General features: G+C 46.0%; 2 protein-coding genes and 1 pseudogene across 2 annotated transcripts; all 3 read right to left on the bottom strand.

Moving 5' to 3' along the window:
* Positions 1-221: 221 nt before the first annotated feature.
* On the bottom strand, positions 222-1171 carry LOC122428388 (annotated as a pseudogene).
* An 8181-nt stretch (positions 1172-9352) lies between these two features.
* On the bottom strand, positions 9353-10303 carry LOC122428382 (olfactory receptor 12-like). Its single transcript, XM_043448369.1, has one exon. The coding sequence runs from the start codon at positions 10301-10303 to the stop codon at positions 9353-9355; it is 951 nt and encodes a 316-aa protein (XP_043304304.1).
* A 10852-nt stretch (positions 10304-21155) lies between these two features.
* LOC122428371 (olfactory receptor 12-like) lies at positions 21156-22103 on the bottom strand. The gene has a single exon (XM_043448358.1). The coding sequence runs from the start codon at positions 22101-22103 to the stop codon at positions 21156-21158; it is 948 nt and encodes a 315-aa protein (XP_043304293.1).
* Between the last annotated feature and the right edge of the window lie 1008 nt (positions 22104-23111).

The raw sequence follows: 23111 nt of genomic DNA, 5'->3' as shown, positions 1-23111 counted from the left end.
TTCTGGGTGCAGAGCACCCTTGTTCATCTTTGCATCTCACACATAGTGAGTATCTGCTTCATAAATGCCTTCGAGCAATGTGCTTGAATAAATGGATCAGTGAGTCCTCAACACATCCCATTCCATTTGGAAGTGGAAGAAGTTTGAGGGGCTCCTTGTGGTTCACTGTCTCTGAATTCTCCATCCAGCCCTCAGGACACTGTCTCTCTGTCCATCCTCCTTCACGTGGCTGTGTGTTTCTGCCCCAGTCTCTGCAGGGCATCCTGCACGTCCTTGTTTCTCAGACTGTAGATGAGGGGGTTGAGCATCGGGATGACTAGCGTGTAGAAGACAGAGACCACCTTGCCCTGCTCCATGGACTCCACAGCTCCTGGCTGGGCATACATGACAAAAAGGGTTCCATAAAAGAGGGACATGGCTGTCATGTGGGAGCCACAGGTGGAGAAGAGCTTGTGTCTCCCTCCTCCTGAGTGCATCCTCAGGATGGTCACTGTGATGTAGCCATAGGAGATGAGGACAACGAGTGTGGTGCCCACGATGATGAGGCCACAGATGCCAAACAAGACCAGCTCATTGAGGGTCATGTCAGCACAGGCAATCTGGATCATAGGAGGCACATCACAGAAGAAGTGGTCGATGTGGTTGGAGCTGCAGAACGGGAGGCTGAATGTGAAGCTGGTCTGCAGGATGGAGTTGAGGCAGCCCCCACAGTAGGAGCCCAGCACCAGGCAGGCACAGACCGAGGGGCGCATGGAGATGAGGTAGTGCAGGGGGCTGCAGATGGCCATGAAGCGGTCATAGGCCATCACGGCCAAGAGGAGAGTCTCAGAAGTAGCCAGCAGGGAGAAGAAGAAGAACTGGGTGGCACAACCTGCAAAGGTAATGACCTTGGAGGAGGACAGGAAGTTGGCCAGGGCCTTAGGTAGATGACAGATGAATAGCACAAGTCTAAGAAGGAGAGGTTCTTGAGGAAGAAGTACATTGGGGAGTGCAGACGGGCATCCAGGGTGATGAGCACGATCATGGTGAGGTTCCCCAGGACGGCCACCACATACAGGGCCAGGAACAGGGTGAAGAGCAGGGCCTGGGTCTGTGGACCTCCCTCAAATCCCTCCAGCACGAACTCCTGCAGAGGCATCACTGAGAAGTTTCCATTTCTGTGGGGTGACATGGTCTGGACCCTTTGATGACTCACTGCCCACTGACCAAGAGGCCAGCAGCCGCCCAGTTCTCTTTCCAGATGAGCTCAGGCTGACCTGAAAGGGCAGTATTGCCTGTGACTTGCAACTTCATAAATAGGCATGGAGCACTCACTCTGTGGAACCCTCTGAGTTGTTACCACAGGGGGCGGGTGAGTGCCAGGAGGGTTACAGAGCTGAGAGTCTCCAGGGCAAGAATGGAGTTGCAGCCCCCTGTCTCCACCTTTGAAGTAAATGCTCTCCTCCCCTCAAGGGTGCTCTTGAATTTTGTCATTTCCACTCTTTGCTCCCATAGCTAATCATATGCTTTCTGTTCCTTATAAACTCATTCATTGATTTCAGAAATGTTTACTGAGGACCCCCGGCCCACCAGGACTTGACCTAGTCATGGTTCCATCTCCAGGCCAAACTGGAAGGAGAGCAAAGACCCACCATCACCAGGCTAATGAGGGTGTTTTCTGTCTGTCTCCCCTGCAGATTCTGAGCCATGTCTCAGCATCATGGCCTCCTAGCCTGGACCACAGTGGCATTTCATCTGCAGAGCTCTCTGCACCCTTGAGGTTCTCATGGGGCTTCCTGCCCATGTGCAGATGTTTGCCAAATCATGGAGAAGGAACAGCCCAACTGGTCACTGGTGACTCACACCCCATGCTCTGCAAATCACTTCAGGACAGCCTTTTCCATTTGGAACTAGAGAGATCTGGGCTTCTGTCTGTTCTCTGGAATTCCCTGAGGTCTTTCTGCTCCCTGCCTTTGTCACAGCACAGACCATTCAGGTCAGAGCAGGGCTGTGCAACAGATATCGCTTGGCAGCCGTGTTGATTCACGGAGCTGCTGTGCTGATGGGCATGGGGGGAGGGGCGGAAGTGTCCTGCTCTGTATCCTGCTAGTACTAAGTTGATGGATCCCTGCTGCCCACCCCCAGGGATCATTCACACGTAGTGGGGACAGGTGGCTAGTGTGGCGCACCTGTCCACCCCCACACCCCAAGAAGCAGGTGTTTCTGTGGTGAACTCAAAGATTCTGAGTTCATGGTTTTGTGCTCAGTATTACTTGACCATTTCTCTTGACAAGCCCTTAGCATGATAAAATAGTGACTCCTTCTGGTAAGCTGAAAACAAATAGAAATTTCCATTTCCAAAGCCAGGCTCTTTGTTTTTTTGAACAACAAACAAGCAGGGGTCTCCAGCCTGCTGAGGTCACCGAGGGTCACCCATGGGCATCAGTGACATGAGGAGGCCTTTAATCCAAGCCTAAGGGATGCACTCGATGAGGTCAAGGCAGCTGGACACTTCTCTTCAGTGGAACATAACCTGTACTAACATTCAGTGCTAACCCTCCCGACTGAAAGTGTGGTCCAGGGACCAGGAGCATCACCACCACCTGCGAGCTGGTTAGAAATGCAGACACTCCAGTCAAACACACCTGTTGAATCAGAACCTGCTACTGAACAAGTTGCTCAGAGGACTCATTCACTGGCTAAAGAGGCACTGCTTTCAAAACCTTGAAGCTGATGTCAGGGGTAGGGAGGCAGGAGAGTGGACATCACTCCAGCTGCTGAGAACAAGGCCTGGGGGCTTACTGTAGACAGAACCCTGCTGCCCCCTTGCACTCCTGCAGCCCTGATGGGTGGCTGCCTTGACCTTACCTTTTCCAGGTGAGGGTCGTGACACACCCAAGTGTACACAGCCAGGATCTGCTTTCCCGGGGTCTCCCAAGCTCCTGATCCAGGTCTGTGCTGACAAAGACCAGTGGACACTGAGGACTCCTGCCTCTCCCGCCTCTGGCTTCCCGAACAGTGAAACAAGGATGGGAGGGGGCACTTGGGGTCCCACCGAGAGTCTGGCTGCAGGAGGTCCCTGGGGCTTGGTGCAAGCAGAGAAGGAGATGAACTCAGCTCACCTGCCCCTCCACATCTTGTCCCATCATCTGAGAAGCATGTCAAGGTGCCTGGACCCTGGGGGTACCTGCTGGGAAAGATTCTGTCCACCTGCCACACCTTGGACTTGAGGCCACAAATGGCCAATTAGGTGAGACTTGGGCTCTGAGTGCGCTGGGACTCCCAACTCCCTGGGTCCCAGGAAGCTGCAGTCCTGAGGCCAATCTTCCCCTGACCTGCCTCTGCCCAAGGCAGGGGAGGCGGGAAGCCTGAGGTCCTCAGGAAGCAGTGGGGGACCAACAGGGGAGGAACACAAGTTAGAGGGACCCAGTGCCCCCCCTCTGAAAAGTCTCCCCAGGCAGCCAGTGTGATCTTCTGGCCCACAGCCCTTGCTCTCCTCCACCTCCACCCTTGTATAGTGATGAGAAGAGTGACATGCAGGAAATATTTCCCTGGGGCAGCAGCACAGCGGTTTCTATGCTTCAAGTGGTCATGCACTCAATCCATAAAGAGTAAAGGTATCTGTTTAAAAAATATTTTAATTTGGAATAGAAATAAAAACCAAAGTACAAAGGTGGTGTATGTTTAATATAAAAAAACAGTATATAAATAAAAGCCTGAAAAAGTTGTATTACAAACATTCTAAGAAAAAGAATGCTGATGTGGCTCAATAATTATTACACAAAGTAGGGTTCAGGAAAAAAAAAGTTTATAAAGAGGCATTTCACAAAGAAAATTAAATTCAACTGGATAATGTGAAAATTAAAAAATTTGTATATGATACTAATAGAAAATTTAAATGTATAAAGCAAAAACTGATGGAATTAAAAACAAATACATATATCCAAGTCATAGTTGATATTTTGTATACCTCTCTTAGTAATTGATAAAAGAAGCAGATAATAGTTTGTTAGAACTGGATTAAAATATCAACCATATGGACCTATTTGACATAGATAGAACAACACACTCAGCAACTGTAGAGTATAAATACCCCTTGAAGCACATGGAAATCACTGTACGAAGGTGAATAATATCTTCTCCCCCCAAATCATCTACTTTGGAATGCAGAATGTGACCTTATTTGGAAATGAGGTCCTTCCAAATAAGCTAGCGTGAGAACATGCTGGATTAAATGGGCCTTAAATCCAAGACTGGTGTCCTTTTAGGAAGAGGAAATGATACAGAGACACGAAGATGCAAGGATTAAGGGCATGGAAAGCTTGGCCAGAGGTTGGGATGGTGCAGCAACAGAGGAGGGAAGGAGTGCCAAGGATACCCAGAGCCTCCGGGAAGAGGCGTATGCTTTCCTAGAACTTTCAAGGACAGCAGACACTGCTGACAACTTGCTTCTGAACATCTATCCTCCAGGCCTGTGAGAAAGTAAATTCATGTTGCTATAAGTCACCAAGTTTGTGTTACCTAGTTATGGTGGCTCTGGCGACTGACACAGGAGGGGGTGAGGGAATTTGCTTTCACCTGGCAAGGTCAGCAATACACTTTCACTCTCCTGTCTCAGGGCTGTGTCACCTCTCCAGCTCTACGTCAAAATGCACTCTGCAGGGATCTTGATCACATTTCCCAATCCTTCCAGGTTCTAGTTCACTTATTTCAATTGCTTTAAAAGTGAAATTATGCCCCCAACTACTTGTGGAATCTTCTTTACAGAGACTTTTAGGTTACTTCCACTTCCTTTTTTTATTTGGTTTTTCAATAATGAAAATTATGTAATGGACATTTTCCTCCTCCAAAGTGTATATCTGGAAGTGAATCCTGAGTAGAAAGGCATATTGTTTCTCAACCTCATTAACTTTCATATTAATCTTACATTATGGAGGTTCTTTTTCTTAGTCTTTCTTTTTGTTAACCAATTACTCTACTCAAAGGCTAGAGGCCTTCCCTTTTAACAGGCTCTGGTTCTGTGGGACTGAAGCAGTCTATCAGGTAGTGTAGTGACACGGTCTTGTCTAAGAGTCAGCAGGGAGGTTATCCATGACAATCCCTCTCCTCTGTTGCAGTTTCTTCACCAAGTTTCTTCACATCCATAACTTTCACAAGGATAGGCATGTGAATTGTTCTTGCTGTAAATCATTCTGTCCTTTCACTGTTCTTGGTGAGCAACTGCATCATATGAAATTCTTCCTTCTTTATCGACTCATCTGGCCAACTTTCTCTCAAAATGATTGTACCAATTAAGAACACTCAGTGATGTGGGAGTCCCTGTTTTCCTCATCCTTCGTCCTTCTGATGGATAGGTTAATCTCTTATCTTTTACTTTATATTTGATTTCCTAACTGCAGATGAGTTCCAATAATTTATCAAAGTATTTTCATTTGAGTTTCCTTCTTTTTCTATCATATTTCTTTGCCAATGGCATTGCAAATGGGCTGAAAATAGTCAAAGTGGAGGCAAGGGGCCCATCGGTCAAGGCTGATGAGTGGCCAAGAGGAGATGGCTAAGCCCTGCACCTTGGTGGGGTCAGGGGGGATGGATGTACACTGTGTTTGAAAATTATTATGGATTTTCCTTTTTAAATTTGTGTCAATGTGATACAACATGCCCAATTCCACATTTTCTACAGAAATATGCTTGAATGACAACACATTCTATCTATCATCTATCTATCTATGTCTTTCTCTACTGAGGGAGAGAGAGGGATGGGGAAGAGGCGAAAAGAGGCAGGATAGAAGATCATTTCGGAGCTAGAATGTAAGCAAACACTATCAAAAGAGGTGTTTTTAGAAAATCAATCACTGTATATACCCCATTAACAGAATGAAGGATAACTCCCCCCCCCCCACAAAACCTCCCACACATCTGATCATTCAACTGATTCAAGGAAATCATTTGACAAACACTCAATGAAGTAGTAATAGAAGGAACACACCTAAACATAATAAAAGCCAATATGAAAAGCCCACAGCTAACTTCATACTTGATGAAAACCTGAAAGCTTTCCCATTAAGATCAGAAACAAGACAGGATGTCCACTCTCACCACATCTGTTCAACACGGTACTGGAAGTCCTAACCAGAGCAGCGAGGCAAGACTACAATGGTTAATTTCATGTTATATTTTTTTTTTACCTCAAAGAAATCTTTAAAATTGTAAGTAATTTTCAGTGTACAGTTCAGTGCCTGCTCAGTCACTTCAGTTGTGTCCAACTCTTTGCAATCCCATGGACTGATTCTCCAGGCAAGGATACTGGGGTGGGTTGCCATGCCCTCCTTCAGGGGATCTTCTTGACCTAGGGTCCAAACCTGTGTCTCCTGCCTCCTGCATTGGCAGGTGGGTCCTTTCCCCCTAGCACCACCTGGGAAGCCCACATAGTTCAGTGGTGATTTGTATATCCACATTTCTGTACAACAGACCTCCAGAACTTCCTATCTTGGACTCCATCCCCCCTTAAAAATGATTCTCTTTCCAACCCCGTTTACCTCACCACTGAGAACCACCTTTGTACCTTCTGTCTCTGTGAATGTGACTACTTTACTTCATGTTGGTAGAATCATACAGCTTTTGTCTTTTTGCGTCCTGCTTATTTCACTAGCACAATGTCCTAAGCTTCATCTGCGTTGCATCTGGTGACAGGATTTTCATCCCTTTTAAGGTGGATGCCTTTCCATCATAGGTATGAGCTTCATTTTGTTTATCGTCTCATCCACAACGAACACGTGGCTTGCTTCTACCTTTTGGCCACCACTAATAATGCTGCCATGTACTCGGGTTTGCAAATATCTCTTAGATAACTGTCTTTAATTATTTTGGATATATATTGAAATGTGGATCATGTGGTAATTCTTTTTTTTAATTTTTGGAGGAAATTCCGTACTGTTTCCCATAATGTTTGCATCATTTTACTATCCACCAACAGGGCATAAGGGCTCCAATTGATCTTGCATCCTTTCCAACACTGGTTATTTTTTTTTTTTTCCTGTGTTTTTGCTTTTTGTTTCTAATAGTAGCCATTCTAATGGATGTGAGGGTCATCTCCTTGTGGTTCTGATTTATGTTTCCCCAGAAATTAGTGATGATGAGCACCTTCTCATATGTTTGTTGCTCATCTGTAGGTCATCTTTGGAGAAATAATTATTCAAATCCTCTGCACATTTTTAATAAGGTTGTCTTAAGTGGTAGGAATTCCTCACATACTCTGGATATCACCCCATATCAGACATAAGAGTTGCAATCATTTTCTTCCATCAAGCATGTTGCCTTTTCACAGTTATTTAAGTCTCTGATGCACAGATTTTTGAGTTTGATGTAGTCCTTGTGTCTGTTTGCACTTTTGTTTCCTGTGCTTTTCAATTATATCCAAGAAATCATCGCCAAATCCGAGCTCATGACTATAATGCTATGCTGGGTATGTTTTGGAGTTCAGTGACTAGTTAACAAGGAACTCAAATTATAATCATCCAGGAGACATGTACCACTGAGAATCTACTCTGTGGAGCTAGTATACAAAACATTGTGTAAGATTAACAAAGGAAAATGAATCGCCTCTAACATTTTACTGTGTTCGTCACTACCATCTGAAATGTAGGTGATTTAGGTAGAAACAATCTACAGCTCTCTGGGCTTTTTTTGTTTGTTTGTTTGTTTTACATGTTCTCCTGCAGACTATTGTCAGGTTTTCATTCCATCTGAAGTCAGACCTTTTATTTATTCCTGATTCAGGATAAATGCGGCTTTTCTGTGAACCCGTAACTGATTTCTTACTGTGTGTAACTTTAAATTCTACAGAATTAAGACAAATCTACACTTGTGCATGGAATGAATATATATTATATGTATACATATTCCAAATATGGATCAAGTAGAAGACCCAAGAATATTCCTCTAACATTCCATGGAATGACAAAAAAAATCACAGCAGAGAGGCAGAGGATAGTGCATGTGAGAGGGGACAGCTATAGCATGAGATGACAACAAGGTCTGTGATTGTGAAGCAGAATATTTGGGGAATCCCCAAGTACACATTTGTTATCAGATGAATACAGTAATCTATGGCAGACTTAGAACTCGTTTTGGAGCCCAAAGACCATGTGAATAGGAATCCAGCAGGCAGCTTGGAGGAGGTGCCACTTGAGTAATGGGAGCGGCAGTCTGATAGCTTAGCTGTCAGCCCCTCCCCCGTCCTCCGGAGCAGGGAGAGAGGGAGGTGGAGAGCTGTGATCAGAGGGTCCCCCTGCCCCTACAGGGAACAGACCATTCTCGTGTCCACAGGACAACCCCCTGGGAGTGACCATGGCAGTGGGTGACTCTACCACAGGGAGACACGATAGGCCCTGGGTCCAGACTGTGTGTTGGGTCCATGGAGCAGGGACTGGAGCTCTGAATGGGGAAGTCAAGGCTGACAATCCAGCTCCCCCAGGGAGTGTGGGACAGAGGACTAGGGAGCTGTGCTTCTGCCAAGAAACTGCCCCCTCTCTCCCCACCCCTGCTCTCTGCAGCATCACCAGGCCCTCCATCCTTATTCAGAGATGTCTGTGCTGACAAGGTCCCATTTCTTAGGGTCACAAGTAGTCAGGACACTGTCACCTGTCGGGTTGGATGGTGAACTTTGGGTGTCAGGCATCCACGCTGACTCCCTGGGGCTCCCAGCTGCTGTCTGAGGGGAGAACCCAGGACAGGGAGCACTGGGAGCCTCTGAAGCAGGAGCAGGTGCTCCCTGCTGCCTTGCTGGGTGGTGGCATCAGTGAACAGAAGGGGTGGGGGTGGGGGAGAGGAACAGCCCTGCTCAGGATTGAGGGGAAGCATAGTCTTCCTAACTCCCCTAATTGGCTATGGGGATGCCCAGGCTATCACCAAGGGAGGGGCCAGGCTGAGTGTCCTAAAGCCCCCTGCTAGTTCTCCCAGGGTAGGTTGCTGGGTACATACTTAGATTAGATTGAATAAAGAAGTGAAGGATACGGTCAGAGAGTTTGTTTAGTCCACATACCTTCACCAACTGATGTTGAACTGGGAACCATGCTGTCTTCAAAGACTCCCAGTTCATGACTCTGCCCACCATGTTACACAAACTTCAAGTTTAGCATCTTGCCCCACTGTGGGCCATCAGATTTTTGTGACAAACAAGATGCCTTATTCATCTCTGCATCTCACACATGTAGTGTGTGGTCCATAATGTGCTTCAAAGAAGGGTTGGATAAAATGCTGGATGAAAGAATGAATTAGATGAATGAAGAATGGATTCCTCAAACCAAACCTGGTGCCTCCCCTCAAGTCCTCTTGTCCAGCCCTCAGGACACTGTGTCTCTGTGTCCACCCTCCTTCACTTGGCTGTGTGTTTCTGCCACAGTCTCCGCAGGGCATCCTTCACATCCTTGTTTCTCAGACTGTAGATGAGGGGGTTGAGCATCGGGATGACCAGCGTGTAGAAGACAGAGACCACCTTGCCCTGCTCCATGGACTCCACAGCTCCCGGCTGGGCATACATGACAAAAAGGGTCCCGTAAAAGAGGGACACGGCTGTCATGTGGGAGCCACAGGTGGAGAAGAGCTTGTGTCTCCCTCCTCCTGAGCGCATCCTCAGGATGGTCCCTGTGATGTAGCCATAGGAGATGAGGACCACGAGTGTGGTGCCCATGATGATGAGGCCACACACGGCAAACAAGACCAGCTCATTGACGGCCGTGCTGGTACAAGTGAGCTGGAGCAGGGGGATCACATCACAGAAGAAGTGGTCGATGTGGTTGGAGCTGCAGAACGGGAGGCTGAATGTGAGGATCGTCTGCACCCCAGAGTTGAGGCAGCCCCCGAAGTAGGAGCCCAGCACCAGGCGGGCACAGACCAAGGGGCGCATGGAGATGGGGTAGCGCAGGGGGCTGCAGACGGCCACGAAGCGGTCATAGGCCATCACGGCCAAGAGGAGAGTCTCAGTGGTGCCCATCATGGAGAAGAAGAAGAACTGGGTGGCACATCCTGCAAAGGTGATGACCTTGGAGGAGGACAGGAAGTTGACCAGGGCTTTGGGGGCGATGACAGATGAGTAGCACAAGTCCAGGAAGGAGAGGTTCTTGAGGAAGAAGTACATTGGGGAGTGCAGACGGGCATCCAGGGTGATGAGCACGATCATGGTGAGGTTCCCCAGGATGGCCACCATGTACAGGGCCAGGAACAGGGTGAAGAGCATGGCCTGGGTCAGTGGGCCACCCACAAATCCATCCAGCACAAATTCCTGCAGAGGCATCTCTGAGAGGTTTCCATTTCTGTGGGGTGACATGACCCTGCTCTGGGGGACACGGGGCAGAGAGTAGAGAGCAGGCGGGAGGCAGGGAGAGGAAGGAGGTTAGGTTCACAAGGTCATACTCTCTTGGAACACAGGGACCCTTCAGTGCCCAGTCCCCCAGACGAGCTCAGACTGACCTGAAAAGACAATATTTTTCTCTGATTCGCTAATTCAGAAGTATGCATGGAGCTCTCAGCCTGGGGGGACTCTGAATAGTCACTGTGGGGTGGGGTGGGGGTGCCAGGCAGGTTGCAGAGCTGACAGTCTGGAGTGTGGAAATGGCAGTGCAGCCTCCTGTCTTCCCAGTGATGCTGCCAGCGTTCCGCTCTTTTCTTAAGTGTCTAATCCTGCATGTTCCCCTCCTTAGTTTACTCTTCATTAATTTCAGAAATGTTTCCTGGGCACCTCCTCCCACCAGGTGTTGGACAGGCTGGGAGCAGGGCAGGGACCAGTTCTCACTAGGCTCATGTGAGTGTTTCCTGTTCCTCTCCCCTGCACACCTAGATTCCCATCTCAGCATCACCGTCTCTGAGCCTGGACTGTGGCATTATCGGCGAGATGAGTCCAGGGCTGGCCAGGAAGGAGGGTATCCCCACTTCCCCTGCTGAGAGCCGCCCTGAGTGCTCATTGTACACACAGCCCTGCCCCCATTACCCACATGATTTCCTCCCGCTCCTGCAGCCCTGAGGGCGGCTGCCCTGACCTTACCTTGTCCAGGTGAGGGCTGTGATCACCCAGCCCCACACAGTCAGGAATGCTCTCCCAGGGCCTCCTGGCTCTTGACCCAGGTCTGTGCTGGTGATAATCAGTCAGCACCAGGACCCCTGACTACTGCCCTTTCAGCTCTGCCTTCCTGCGCAGTGAGGTGAGAGTGGGGAGGGGACTAGGAGGGTGCCCGGGGTCTCAGAGAGCATTGGACTGGTGCCCCAGATTCTGGAGTGGGAGCTACTGGATCTTGAAGGAAGCTCACCTGCCCTTCCATGTCCTACCCACACCTCTGGGTCACTCAGCGGGGCAAGGCGTTCTCTACCCTGCAGGCCTGGGAGTCGAGGCCTCTGATGGCCAATTAGGTGAGGCTTGGGCTCTGAGTGCACTGGGACTCCCAACCCCCAGGTCCCAGGAGCTGCAGTCCTGAGGCCAATCTTCCCCTGACCCCCCTCGACCCAAGGCAGGACAGGCAGGAGGCCTGAATTCTTCAGCAAGCAGTGGGGGGCCAACAGGCGAGGAATACAGACAAGTTAGAGGGATCCAGTGCCCCTCCTTGGATGGGTCTCTCCAGGGGGCAGGTGTGACCTCCTGGCCCTCAGCCCTCACTCCTGCTCATCTTTGGAGGTTGTCAGTGTGAGGAAGTGGGGCAGGTGGGCAATCTATGCCCAGGCCAGCACACAGCAGTCTCGACTCCAGACACAGAGACTCTGCCTCCACAGGCCTGAAATGTGGGCACATCCTTACCCCTTTGAATAATGGGAACGTGGAGATGAACTCTGAATCCCCTCTGTTCTTTGTTTTTGTTGCTGGCATGTCTAAAATTCTGCTTGTGTGTGTGTGTGTGTGAAATTTCAGAATAAATACATGCTTGATGAAATTCAATAATTAAGATGTGATACAGTAAAATGGGGGCTTCCCAGGTGGCGCTAGTGGTAAAGGGCCCACCTCTCAATGTAGGAGAAGCGAGTTCCATCCCTGGGTCAGGAGGATCCCCTGGAGAAGGAATGGCAACCCATTCCACTATTCTTGTCGGGAAAATCCCGCAGACAGAGGAGCCTAGTGGGCTTCAGTCCCTGGGGCTGCAAAGAGTCAGACACGACTGAGCAATTAAGCACACACACGGTAAAATGGAAATGCCTTTTTCTTTGGTCCCAATAAACCTTACCTCTCTTAGCAGTTGGGTGTGTGTCTGCCCAAGGTGTGTCCACACCCATGAAGCCTTTCTTTTATGATCTTTGTGTGAATCAAGTCATGCTGTCCTTAGCTCACAGTTGGGGCCTTCACTTAACAGACAGCCCAGCAAGGGGGTCTTCCTGGGTCGGTTCTGAACTTCTCCGCAGTGTTCCCCTGTGTGGGCACAGCAAGCCTCATGGATTTCCTGTCCTCATGGCCACTCCCTCACTCTCCTTCCTCTCACAAACCACGACTCAACCTACGTTTACTCTGGGCTCCTGCTAATATTTCTGTAGGTTAGGGTCCTACTACCACATCATTGGTTATGGCGTAGACAGCTTGCTTTATCTTTATTTTTTGACTAATACTATTTCCTCCAGAAATGGACAACTTATTTTCTTCCAATGGCTCACAAAGATCTGCATTTCCTTCCCCTCACCATGGCTCATCATCATCCACCCTGATATTTGCACACTTAGCGGGCAGGTAGTGCCTATGAAAGTGCTGGTCACTCAGTCGTGTCTGACTCTGTGACCCCATGGATGGTAGCCCCCCAGGCCCCTCTGCCCATGGAATTCTCCAGGCCAGAATAGTGGAGTGGGTAGCCATTCCCTTTTCCAGGGGATCTTCCCAATCCAGGGATTGAACCCAGGTTTCCTGCATTGCAGGTGGACTCTTTACCATATGAGCCACCAGGGAAGCCCAAAACTACTGAAGTGGCTAGACTATCCCTTCTCCAGGGGATCTTCCTGGCCCAGGAATTGAACTGGGGTCTCCTGTCTTGTAGGCATATTCTTTACCAGCTGAGCTACCAGAGAAGCCCAAAGGGCGTGTTGCTTCCCCCTCAGGGAATTAAACCCTGGTCTGTCACGTAACAGGCAGGGATATTCACCACCATACTAAGAGGATGGCAAAGTGGCTCAGTTGTGTCCAACTGTTTGTGAGCCCATGAACCCAGGTCTTCTGCATTGCAGGTGGATTCCTTACCATCTGAGCCAGCAGGGAAGCCCAAGAGTACTGGAGTGGGTAGCTTATCCCTTCTTCAGGGGATCTTCCTGACCCAGGAATTGAACTGGGGTCCCCCGATTTGCAGGTGGATTCTTCAGCAGCTGAGATACCAGAGAAGTCCTGGTAACTCAGACTATTACCCTATTTGGAAATAGGTTCTTTCCAAATGAATTAGTTAAGAAGAGGCCATACTGGATTAGAAGGACCCTAAATCCAAAAGACTTCCCCATTGGCTCAGACTGTAAAGAATCTGCCTGTAATGCTGGAGACCCGGGATTGATCCTTGGGTCAGGAAGATCGCCTGGAGGAGGGAATGGCTACCCACTCTAGTATTCTTGCCTGGAGAATACCATGAACAGAGGAGCCTGGTGGGCTACAGTCCATGGGGTCACAAAAAGTCGGATACCACTGAACGACTAACAGAAATCCAAATAATGGTGTTTTTATACGAAGAGAAAAGGACACACAGACACAAAGACACAAGGACAAAGGGCATGAGAAGACTGGGCTGAGACTGGAGCGACGCAGGAACAGAGGAAAGAATGTTAAGGATGTTGTTGTTTTCCTATAGCTCTCAAGGGCAGCGGTCCCTGCTGATCTGTTAGAGAATAAATTCCCATTATAAGTCATGCTTTGTGTTAATTTGTTATGGTGGATCTAGCATCTGACACAGGAGGGCGGTGAGGCAGTTTGCTTTTACCTGGCAAGGTCAGCATAATACCTTCACTGTTCTAGCTGAGGGACTGAGATGATCATCCAATTGTATTCTTCAATTTGTTAATGTCTTGCATCACTTTTTTAAAATTTGTGTGTATCCTAGGAATAAATCCAATTTGAATATGGTATATGACTGATCATTTTAATTGCTGAATTCAGTTTTGTAGTAATATGTTGAGAATTTTTACATTTACATTCATCAAAGATAATAGTTGGTAGTTTTCTTTTCCTGTTGTGGTCTTACCTGGCTTTTGTATCAGAGTAATGCTGGACTTGAACAATGAGTTTGAGAGTGTTCCCTCTTCTTCAATACTTTGAAATTGTTTGAGAAGTATTGGCATTGATAATTCTTTAGTGTTTGGTAGAATTCACCCTGAAACCGTCTGGTCTGTGGCTTTTCTTTCTTAGAAGGTTTTTCATTATTGATTCAATCTTCTTATTCATTTTTGACCTTTTTAGATTTTCTGTTTTTTCATAATTCAGTCTTTGGAAGCTACATTATTGTGAACTTACCCAATTCTTGTAGGCTGTCAGTTTTATTGGCTTATAATAGGTCATGGTAATCTCTTCAAATATTTTGCATTTCTGTGGTGTTGGTTGTAACTTCTCCTGTTTCATACTTGAGTTTATTTATTTGGGCCTTCTCTTTTTTCTTAATGTATCTGGCTAAAGGCTCATCAATTCCGCTTATCTTTTCAAAGAACTAATTACGGTTTCATTGATCTTTTCTAATTTTTTTAGTCTGATTTATTTATTTCTGGCCTGATATTTTAAAAAGATTTTTTTGATGTAGACCACTTTTAAAGTCTGTACTGAATTTGTTACAACATTGCTTCTGTTTCATGTTTTATTTTTTGGCCCCAAGACATGAGGGATCTTAGCACCCCAACCAGGAATCAAACTTGCACCCTATGCATTGGAAGGTGAATTTGACCACTGGACTTCCAAGGAAGTCCCTGGCCTGACTTTTATTATTTTATTTCTTCTAGTAAATTTTGATTTTGTTTGTTCTCTTTTTCTATTTTCTTTTGGTGTAAAGTTAGGTTTTTTATTGGATATTTTTCTTATTTTATGAATTAGACTTGTATTGCTATAAATGTTACTCTTAGAACTGTTTTAGCAATCAAATCACATAGATTTTTGATTGTTGTGTTTTCCTTTTCCTTTGACTCCAGGTATTTTTAAAATTTCTTCTTTAATTCAGTGACCTGTAGGTTGTTTAGGAGTATGTTGTTTAAGTCTCTGTGTTTGTGTGGTTTTTGGCAGTTTTATTTTCTTGTAGTTGATTTCTAGTTTTATACCTTTGTGGTCAGAAAAAAAGGTGTGTTATGATTTCAATATTCTTAAAGTTATTGAGACTTATTTAGTAGCCTTGCATGTGATCTATCCTAGAGAATGTTCTGCATGCACTTTGAAGAATGTGTATTCTGCTGTTTGGGGACAAAATATTCTGTATATATCAATTCATTCTATCTGGTATGATGAGTCATTTAAAAGCACTGTCTCCTTACTGATTTTCTGTGACATTAAGATAAAAAACAGCAATATGATAACTACTTCACAAGTACCAGAATGGCTACTCTTTTTTTTTTTTTTTTCATTTATTTTTATTAGTTGGAGGCTAATTGCTTTACAATATTGTAGTGGTTTTTGCCATGCATTGACTTGAATCAGCCATGGGTTTACATGTGTTCCCCATCCTGATATCCCCTCCCACCTCCCTCCCCATCCCATCCCTCTGGGTCATCCCAGTGTCCCAGCCCTGAGCACTTGTGTCATGCATCCAACCTGGACTGGCGATCTGTTTCACACTTGATAATATATATGTTTCAATGCTATTCTTTCAGATCATCCCACTCTCGCCTTCTCCCATAGAGTCCAAATGTCTGTTCTGTACATGTGTCTCTTTTTCTGTTCTGCATATAGGGTTATCGTTACCATCTTTCTAAATTCCATATATGTGCATTAGTATACTGTATTGGTGTTTATCTTTCTGGCTAACTTCACTCTGTATAATGGGCTCCAGTTTCATCCATCTCCCATCCAAGTATTAACCAGGCCCGACCCTGCTTAGCTTCCGAGATCAGACGAGATCGGGCGCGCTCAGGGTGGTATGGCCGTAGACAGTTTCATCCATCTCATTAAAACTGTTTCAAATGTATTCTTTTTAATGGCTGAGTAATATTCCATTGTGTATATTCTTATCCATTCATCTGCTGATGGGCATCTAGGTTGCTTCCTTGTCCTGGCTATTATAAACTGTGCTGCAATGAACATTGGGGTACACATGTCTCTTTCAGTTCTGGTTTCCTTGGTGTGTATGCCCAGGAGTGGGATTGCTGGGTCATATGGCAGTTCTATTTCCAGTTTTTTAAGGAATCTCCACACTGTTCTCCATAGTGGCTGTACTAGTTTGCATTCCCACCAACAGTGTAAGAGGGTTCCCTTTTCTCCACTCCCTCTCCAGCATTTATTGCTTGTAGACTTTTGGATAGCAGCCATCCTGACTGGCGTGTAATGGTACCTCATTGTGGTTTTGATTTGCATTTCTCTGATAATGAGTGATGTTGAGCATCTTTTCATGTGTTTGTTAGCCATCTGTATGTCTTCTTTGGAGAAATGTCTGTTTAGTTCTTTGGCCCATTTTTTGATTGGGTCATTTATTTTTCTGGAATTGAGCTGCAGGAGTTGCTTGTATATTTTTGAGATTAATCCTTTGTCTGTTGCTTCGTTTGCTATTATTTTCTCCCAATCTGAGGGCTGTCTTTTCACCTTGCTTATAGTTTCCTTTGTAGTGCAAAAACTTTTAAGTTTCATTAGGTCCCATTTGTTTAGTTTTGCTTTTATTTCCAATATTCTGGGAGGTGGGTCATAGAGGATCTTGCTGTGATTTATGTCAGAGAGTGTTTTGCCTATGTTCTCCTCTAGGAGTTTCATAGTTTCTGGTCTTACATTTAGATCTTTAATCCATTTTGAGTTTATTTTTGTGTATGGTGATAGAAAGTGTTCTAGTTTCATTCATTTACAAGTGGTTGACCAGTTGTTAAAGAGGTTGTCCTTTTTCCATTGTATAGTCTTGCCTCCTTTGTCGAAGATAAGGTGTCCACAGGTTCGTGGATTTATCTCTGGGCTTTCCATTTTGTTCCATTGATCTGTATTTCTGTCTTTGTGCCTGTACCATACTGTCTTGATGACGGTGGCTTTGTAGTAGAGCCTGAAGTCAGGCAGGTTGCTTCCTCCAGTTCCATTCTTCTTTGTCAAGATTGCTTTTGCTATTCGGGTTTTTTTTGTATTTCCATACAATTTGTGAAATTATTTGTTCTAGTTCTGTGAAAAATACTGTTGGTAGCTTGATAGGGATTGCATTGAATCTATAGATTGCTTTGAGTAGTATACTCATTTTCACAATATTGATTCTTCCAATCCATGAACACAGTATATTTCTCCATCTGTTTGTGTCCTCTTTAATTTCTTTCATCAATGTTTTATAGTTTTCTATATACAGGTCTTTTGTTTCTTTAGGTAGATATACTCCTAAGTATTTTATTCTTTTTGTTGCAATGTTGAATGATATTGTTTCCTTAATTTCTCTTTCTGTTTTCTCATTGTTAGTGTATAGGAGTGCAAGGGATTTCTGTGTGTTAATTTTATATCCTGTAACTTTACTATATTCATTGATTAGCTCTCGTACTTTCTTGGTAGAGTCTTTAAGGTTTTCTATGTAGACGATCATGTCATCTGCAAACAGTGAGAGTTTCACTTCTTCTTTTCCTATCTGGATTCCTTTTGTTTCTTTTTCTGCTCTGATTGCTGTCGCCAAAACTTCCAAAACTATGTTGAATAGTAGTGGTGAGAGTGGGCACCCTTGTCTTGTTCCTGACTTTAGGGGAAATGCTTTCAATTTTTCACCATTGAGGATAATGTTTGCTGTGGGTTTGTCATATATAGATTTTATTATGTTGAGGTATGTTCCTTCTATTCCTGTTTTCTGGAGAGTTTTAGAAAGAAAAGAACATAGGCTGACTAGAAAGTGGAGAAACGGCAAGATCTTTTCACTGTTGATGGGAATGTAAATTTGTACAACTACTGTGGAAAGTACTTTGGAGATTTTCCCCCAGATTAAAAAACATTTACTATATGATCCTGTAATTGCATGTATGAACTTAGAATGCAGCACTATAAGAGATATTTGGACAACAATAGCAGCCTTCTTCACAACAGGTGAAAGGTAGAAGTAACCTAGGTGTTGAATAGACTAACAAAATGATAGATGAATGAATAAGCAAAATGTGGCATATATACATGATGGAATGTTATTCAACCTTTAAAAAGATGAAAACATGTTCATTTACAGCAATATGAATGAACCTTGAAAAAAGTATGCCAAGTGAAATAACCAGAGAGAAAAAGGCATATTCTGTGTTTTACTTACCTGTGGAATTTAAAGTAGTCACTTCCATAGAGATAGAAAGTAAATGTTGGCTATCAGTGGTTGAGGTAAGGGGAGAATAAGGAGTTGTTGCTGAAGGGGTATGCAGTTGAGTTTTGCAGGATGAAAAATTTCTGGAGATCTGTTACACCACAAGGTGAATATATTGAGCAATACTAAACTGTACACTTATGATGGTTAGATGGTTGGATGGCATCACAGGCTCAATGGACATGAGTTTGGGCCAACTCAGGGAGATAGTGAAGGATGGGGAAGTCTGAAGTCTGGTGTGCTGCAGTTCACAGGGTCACAAAGAGTCGGACATGACTTAGCAACTGTACTTCAACAACAAGCTGTACACTTATAATTGGTTACAATATAAATGTTATTTTAAACACAATAAAATTTGTTAATCTTTTTAAAAAGTTAGTAAGGAAACAGAATTAAAACTACAACATGGTCTTCAAATTTAAGATGTTTATTCTACACTTATCACATTAAGATAACTAGAGCTATGTCAGGTACATTTTGGAGTACAATGGCTAGTTAGCACTGAACTCAAATTATAATCAGCCAGGAGATATGTACTGAGAACCTGCTATGTGGCACAGGATGCAATGCATGTATAAGATGAACAAACCAAATAAACTACTTCTCAAATTGTAAAGAGATGTTCATTACAATTTGAAATCTGGGTAACACAGACAAATGGAGATGTTCAGAGTTTTGAAAAATCATGTTTTCCAGACTATTGGAGAATTTCTACTCCATTCACTATCTGACGAACTTCCTAAACTTATTCCAAAGTCAAAATTAATGCTCTTCTACTAGAACCACTAATTCCTTATCACATGTATAATTAAATTTACATATGGATGATAATTGTACTATTCCGTAAGAGAAAAAAATGTGTTTCCTTTTCTCATTTTGGATTAAGATTCTATGTGCTGTTCTTAGTCACTTAGTCGTGTCTGACTCTGTGACCCCATATACTGTAGCCCACCAGGCTCCTCTATCCATGGGGATTCTCCAAGCAAGAATAATGAAATGGGTTGCCATGCCCTTCTCCAGGGGATCTTCTCAACCCAGTGATCGAACCCCGGCCTCCCTCATTGCAGGCAGATCATTTACCATCTGAGGCCTATGGGAAGCCCAAGAATATCGAAGTTGGTAACCTATCTCTTCTCCAGAGGATCTTCCTGACCCAGGAATTGAACTGGGGTCTCCTGCATCTCAGGCAGATTCTTTCCCAGCTGAGATACCAGGGAAGGCCCTAGGATACTATAAGTCCAGGAATTAAGATTCTACAAGTCCAGAAATAGTCTTTTGAAAATCTACAGGATGAAAGAAGAATGAGAGAGGAGAAGGGAGAAGAAGAAGGAGAAGGAAAAAAAAAAAAAAAAAGGAGAAGGAGGAAGAGGAGGAGGGTGACCAGAGAAGAATGAGGGGAAGAATTTGGAAGATGGAACAGTCATGTAGCATGAGAAGATACCAAGGCATGCCAGATGTGGAGCAGAACATTGGGGGAACTTCTCAAAGAAAGAAATGCATTATATCAGACAAATACAGTAATATATGACAGAGAGCTCAGAGATGAGGTAAATGGGGACAAGAATCAAGCAGAGACCTTGGAGTCACTTCCTACTGAGTAACTGTGAGCAGCAAAGCTGTCAGCCTCTCCCACAGTCCTCCCGAGCATGCAGAGAAGGGGTGGGAGAGCTGTGATCAGAGAGGCAGGACACGTCCCTACTGACCATACAGGGTACAGACCACCCCTGTGTGCACAGGGCCACCTCCTCTCAGTGACCATGGGAGTGTATGGCCCCACCAAAGGGAGACACAATAATGAGGCCACTGGGCTCTGAATCCAGGCAGTGTGTTGGGTCCATGGAGCATGAGGGTGGAGCTCTGAATGGGCAGGTCAAGACAGAGAGTCCAGGATCTCCCAAAGAATTGGGACAGAGGGCCAGGGAGCTGTGCTCTCTGCCAAGAAAGGGCATCGTCTCTCTCCATTTCCTGTCTCTAGGGCAGCCATCAGGACCTTCATCATTATTCAGAGGTGGTTGAGCCAACAAAGCACCATTTTCTGTGGTCAGAAGTAGTCAGGCTGTGTGGTAGAAGGTCACTGGATCTTTGGGTATGAAACGTCTGTGCTGACTCCCTGGGGCTCCCAGATGCTGACTGAGGGGAGAGCCCAGGACAGGGAGCACTGGGAGCCTCTAAAGCAGGAGCAAGTGCTCCCTGCTGCCTTGCTGGGTGGCGGCATCCATGAACGGCGAGGGTGTGGGAGGAAGGAACAGCCCCGCTGCAGGATTGAAGGGAAGTGTGGTCTTCCTAACTCCCCTTAATTGGCTCTGGTGACCCCAGGCTATCACCAAGGAAGGGGCAAGGCTGAGTGTCCTCTAGGTGGTTCAGGGAAAGATTACTGAGCACATATTTACATTAGATTCAGGGAATGAGTGGTAGGAATGGCCCAAGAGCTTATCTAGTTACATACCTGCACTGGAAGTTGTTGAACTTGAGACATAAGTTCTGCTTCAATATTCTGTCCACTGCTCTGACAGTTGTGTTATTCAAACTTCAAGATTATGGTCTTGCCCCATTATTCACCATCACTTTTCTGGTACCTTATCTGTCTCATCATCTCACACTTGCATGTGGGGTTCATGGTGTGCTTCCACAGTGTTGAATGAAATGAATGAAAGAGTCACTTGAATAAATGAAGAATAAATACTTCAAGCCAAACCTCTGCCTCCCCCAAAGCTTTCATGTCCAGCCCTTAGGACATTCTGTCTCTCCAGTCACCCTCCTTCAAATGGCTGTGTGCTTTTGGATCAGTCTCTGTAGGGCATCCTTCACGTCCTTGTTTCTCAGACTGTAGATGAGGGGGTTGAGCATCGGGATGACCAGGGTGTAGAAGACAGAGACCACCTTGCCCTGCTCCATGGACTCCACAGCTCCCGGCTGGGCATATATGACAAAGACAGTCCCATAAAAGAGGGACACAACTGTCATGTGGGAGCCACAGGTGGAGAAGAGCTTGTCTCTCCCTGCTACTAAACCCATCTTCAGGATGGTCATTGTGATGTAGCCATAGGAGACGAGGACCACAAGGGTTGTGCTCACTATGATGAGGCCACAAATGCAAAACATGACAAGCTTGTTGATGGCTGTGTTTGCACAAGTGAGCTGGAGCAAGGGTGTCAAATCACAGAGGAAGTGGTCGATGTTGGAGCTGCAGAACGGGAGGCTGAATGTGAAGCTGGTCTGTAGGATGGAGTTGAGGCAGCCCCCGCAGTAGGAGCCCAGCACCAGGCGGGCACAGACAGAGGGGCGCATGGAGATGGGGTAGCGCAGGGGGCTGCAGATGGCCACGAAGCGGTCATAGGCCATTACAGCCAAGAGGAATGCCTCAGTGGTGCCCATCATGGCGAAGAAGAATAACTGGGTGGCACATCCTGCAAAGGTAATGACCTTGGAGGAGGACAGGAAGTTGGCCAGGGCTTTGGGGGCAATGAGAGATGAGTAGCACAAGTCCAGGAAGGAGAGGTTCTTGAGGAAGAAGTACATTGGGGAGTGCAGACGGGCATCCAGGGTGATGAGCACAATCATGGTGAGATTCCCCAGGACGGCCACCATGTAGAGGGCCAGGAACAGGGTGAAGAGCAGGGCCTGGGTCTGCAGACCACCCTCAAATCCCTCCAGCACGAACTCCTGCAGAGGCATCTCTGAGAGGTTTCCATTTCTGTGGGGTTGCATGGCCCTGTGCTAGGCAACAAGTGTTGGACAGCAGAAAACAAATAGAGACAGCAAGAGGAAGTCAATCTAGGTCACCAGGTCGTTTTATCTTGGATAACAGGGACCCTTCAGCACCTTACTGTTCACTGACTAAGAGACCACCAGCCACCCAGTTCTCCTCCAGATGAGCTCAAATCGACCTGAAATGTAAACATTTCCTCTGATTTACTAATTCCTAAGTATGTTTGAAACACTCACTCTATGAGATGGCTCCAGGGGTCCTGCTGATCTGAGAGTCTCCAGCGTAAGGATGCCTTCCATCTCCCTGTCCTTGTTTTTCAGGACACACTGTCCCTTCCCATGGGGATGGTCCTGAGAAGTGCCACTCCTGCACCTGCTCAAGTATCTAATCCTGCCCCTCCCACCCCTATTTTATTCATTTTTAATTTCAGAAATCATTAAGCACACAATACTATCAGGAACTGATCCAGTGATGGTTCTAACTCCAGACCAGTCCAGGAGCAGATCAGGGACCAGCCCTCACCAGGCTAATGTGGAGCTATGTCAGTCTCTCCTGAAGACCCTGAGACCTATCTCAGCATCTTCATCTCTGATAAGAGCATGACGGCAACCAACAACAGAGTTCTCCACATCCTTGCAAATCTAAGGGTTCTTTCTTGCAAAGCCCAGATGTTAGGTAGTTCGTGGGCAGGGGAAAGCCCAGCTGCATGGTCTGAGAACAGCAGGACAGGGGCTGTGATGCATTCAGGACATTGCATTTCTTCCCCCTGTCATTACTTCTGTGCCCCTGGCACCTTGGCACACCCCATGGGGTGATTGCTTGGAGCAATGGGAGCCACCAACATGGTCGCATCTGCTCAATGACTGGGTCCTCCTGCTGGGTGCTGCTTCCTGTCCCTGTCACAGCCCAGACCTCCCTTGTCTGCCTTGAGCAGGGTTGACCACCACACTCTCATCAGACTTGGGGCCCAGCTGTGTGATGGCCACAAGGGTGGTTGGGGGGAATTC

The sequence above is a fragment of the Cervus canadensis genome, chromosome 2 (genome assembly GCF_019320065.1).
Source record: "Cervus canadensis isolate Bull #8, Minnesota chromosome 2, ASM1932006v1, whole genome shotgun sequence".
NCBI classification, from domain to species: domain Eukaryota; kingdom Metazoa; phylum Chordata; class Mammalia; order Artiodactyla; family Cervidae; genus Cervus; species Cervus canadensis.
Note: the sequence above shows the minus strand (reverse complement) of the source record. Positions and strands in the feature narration are given on the sequence as shown.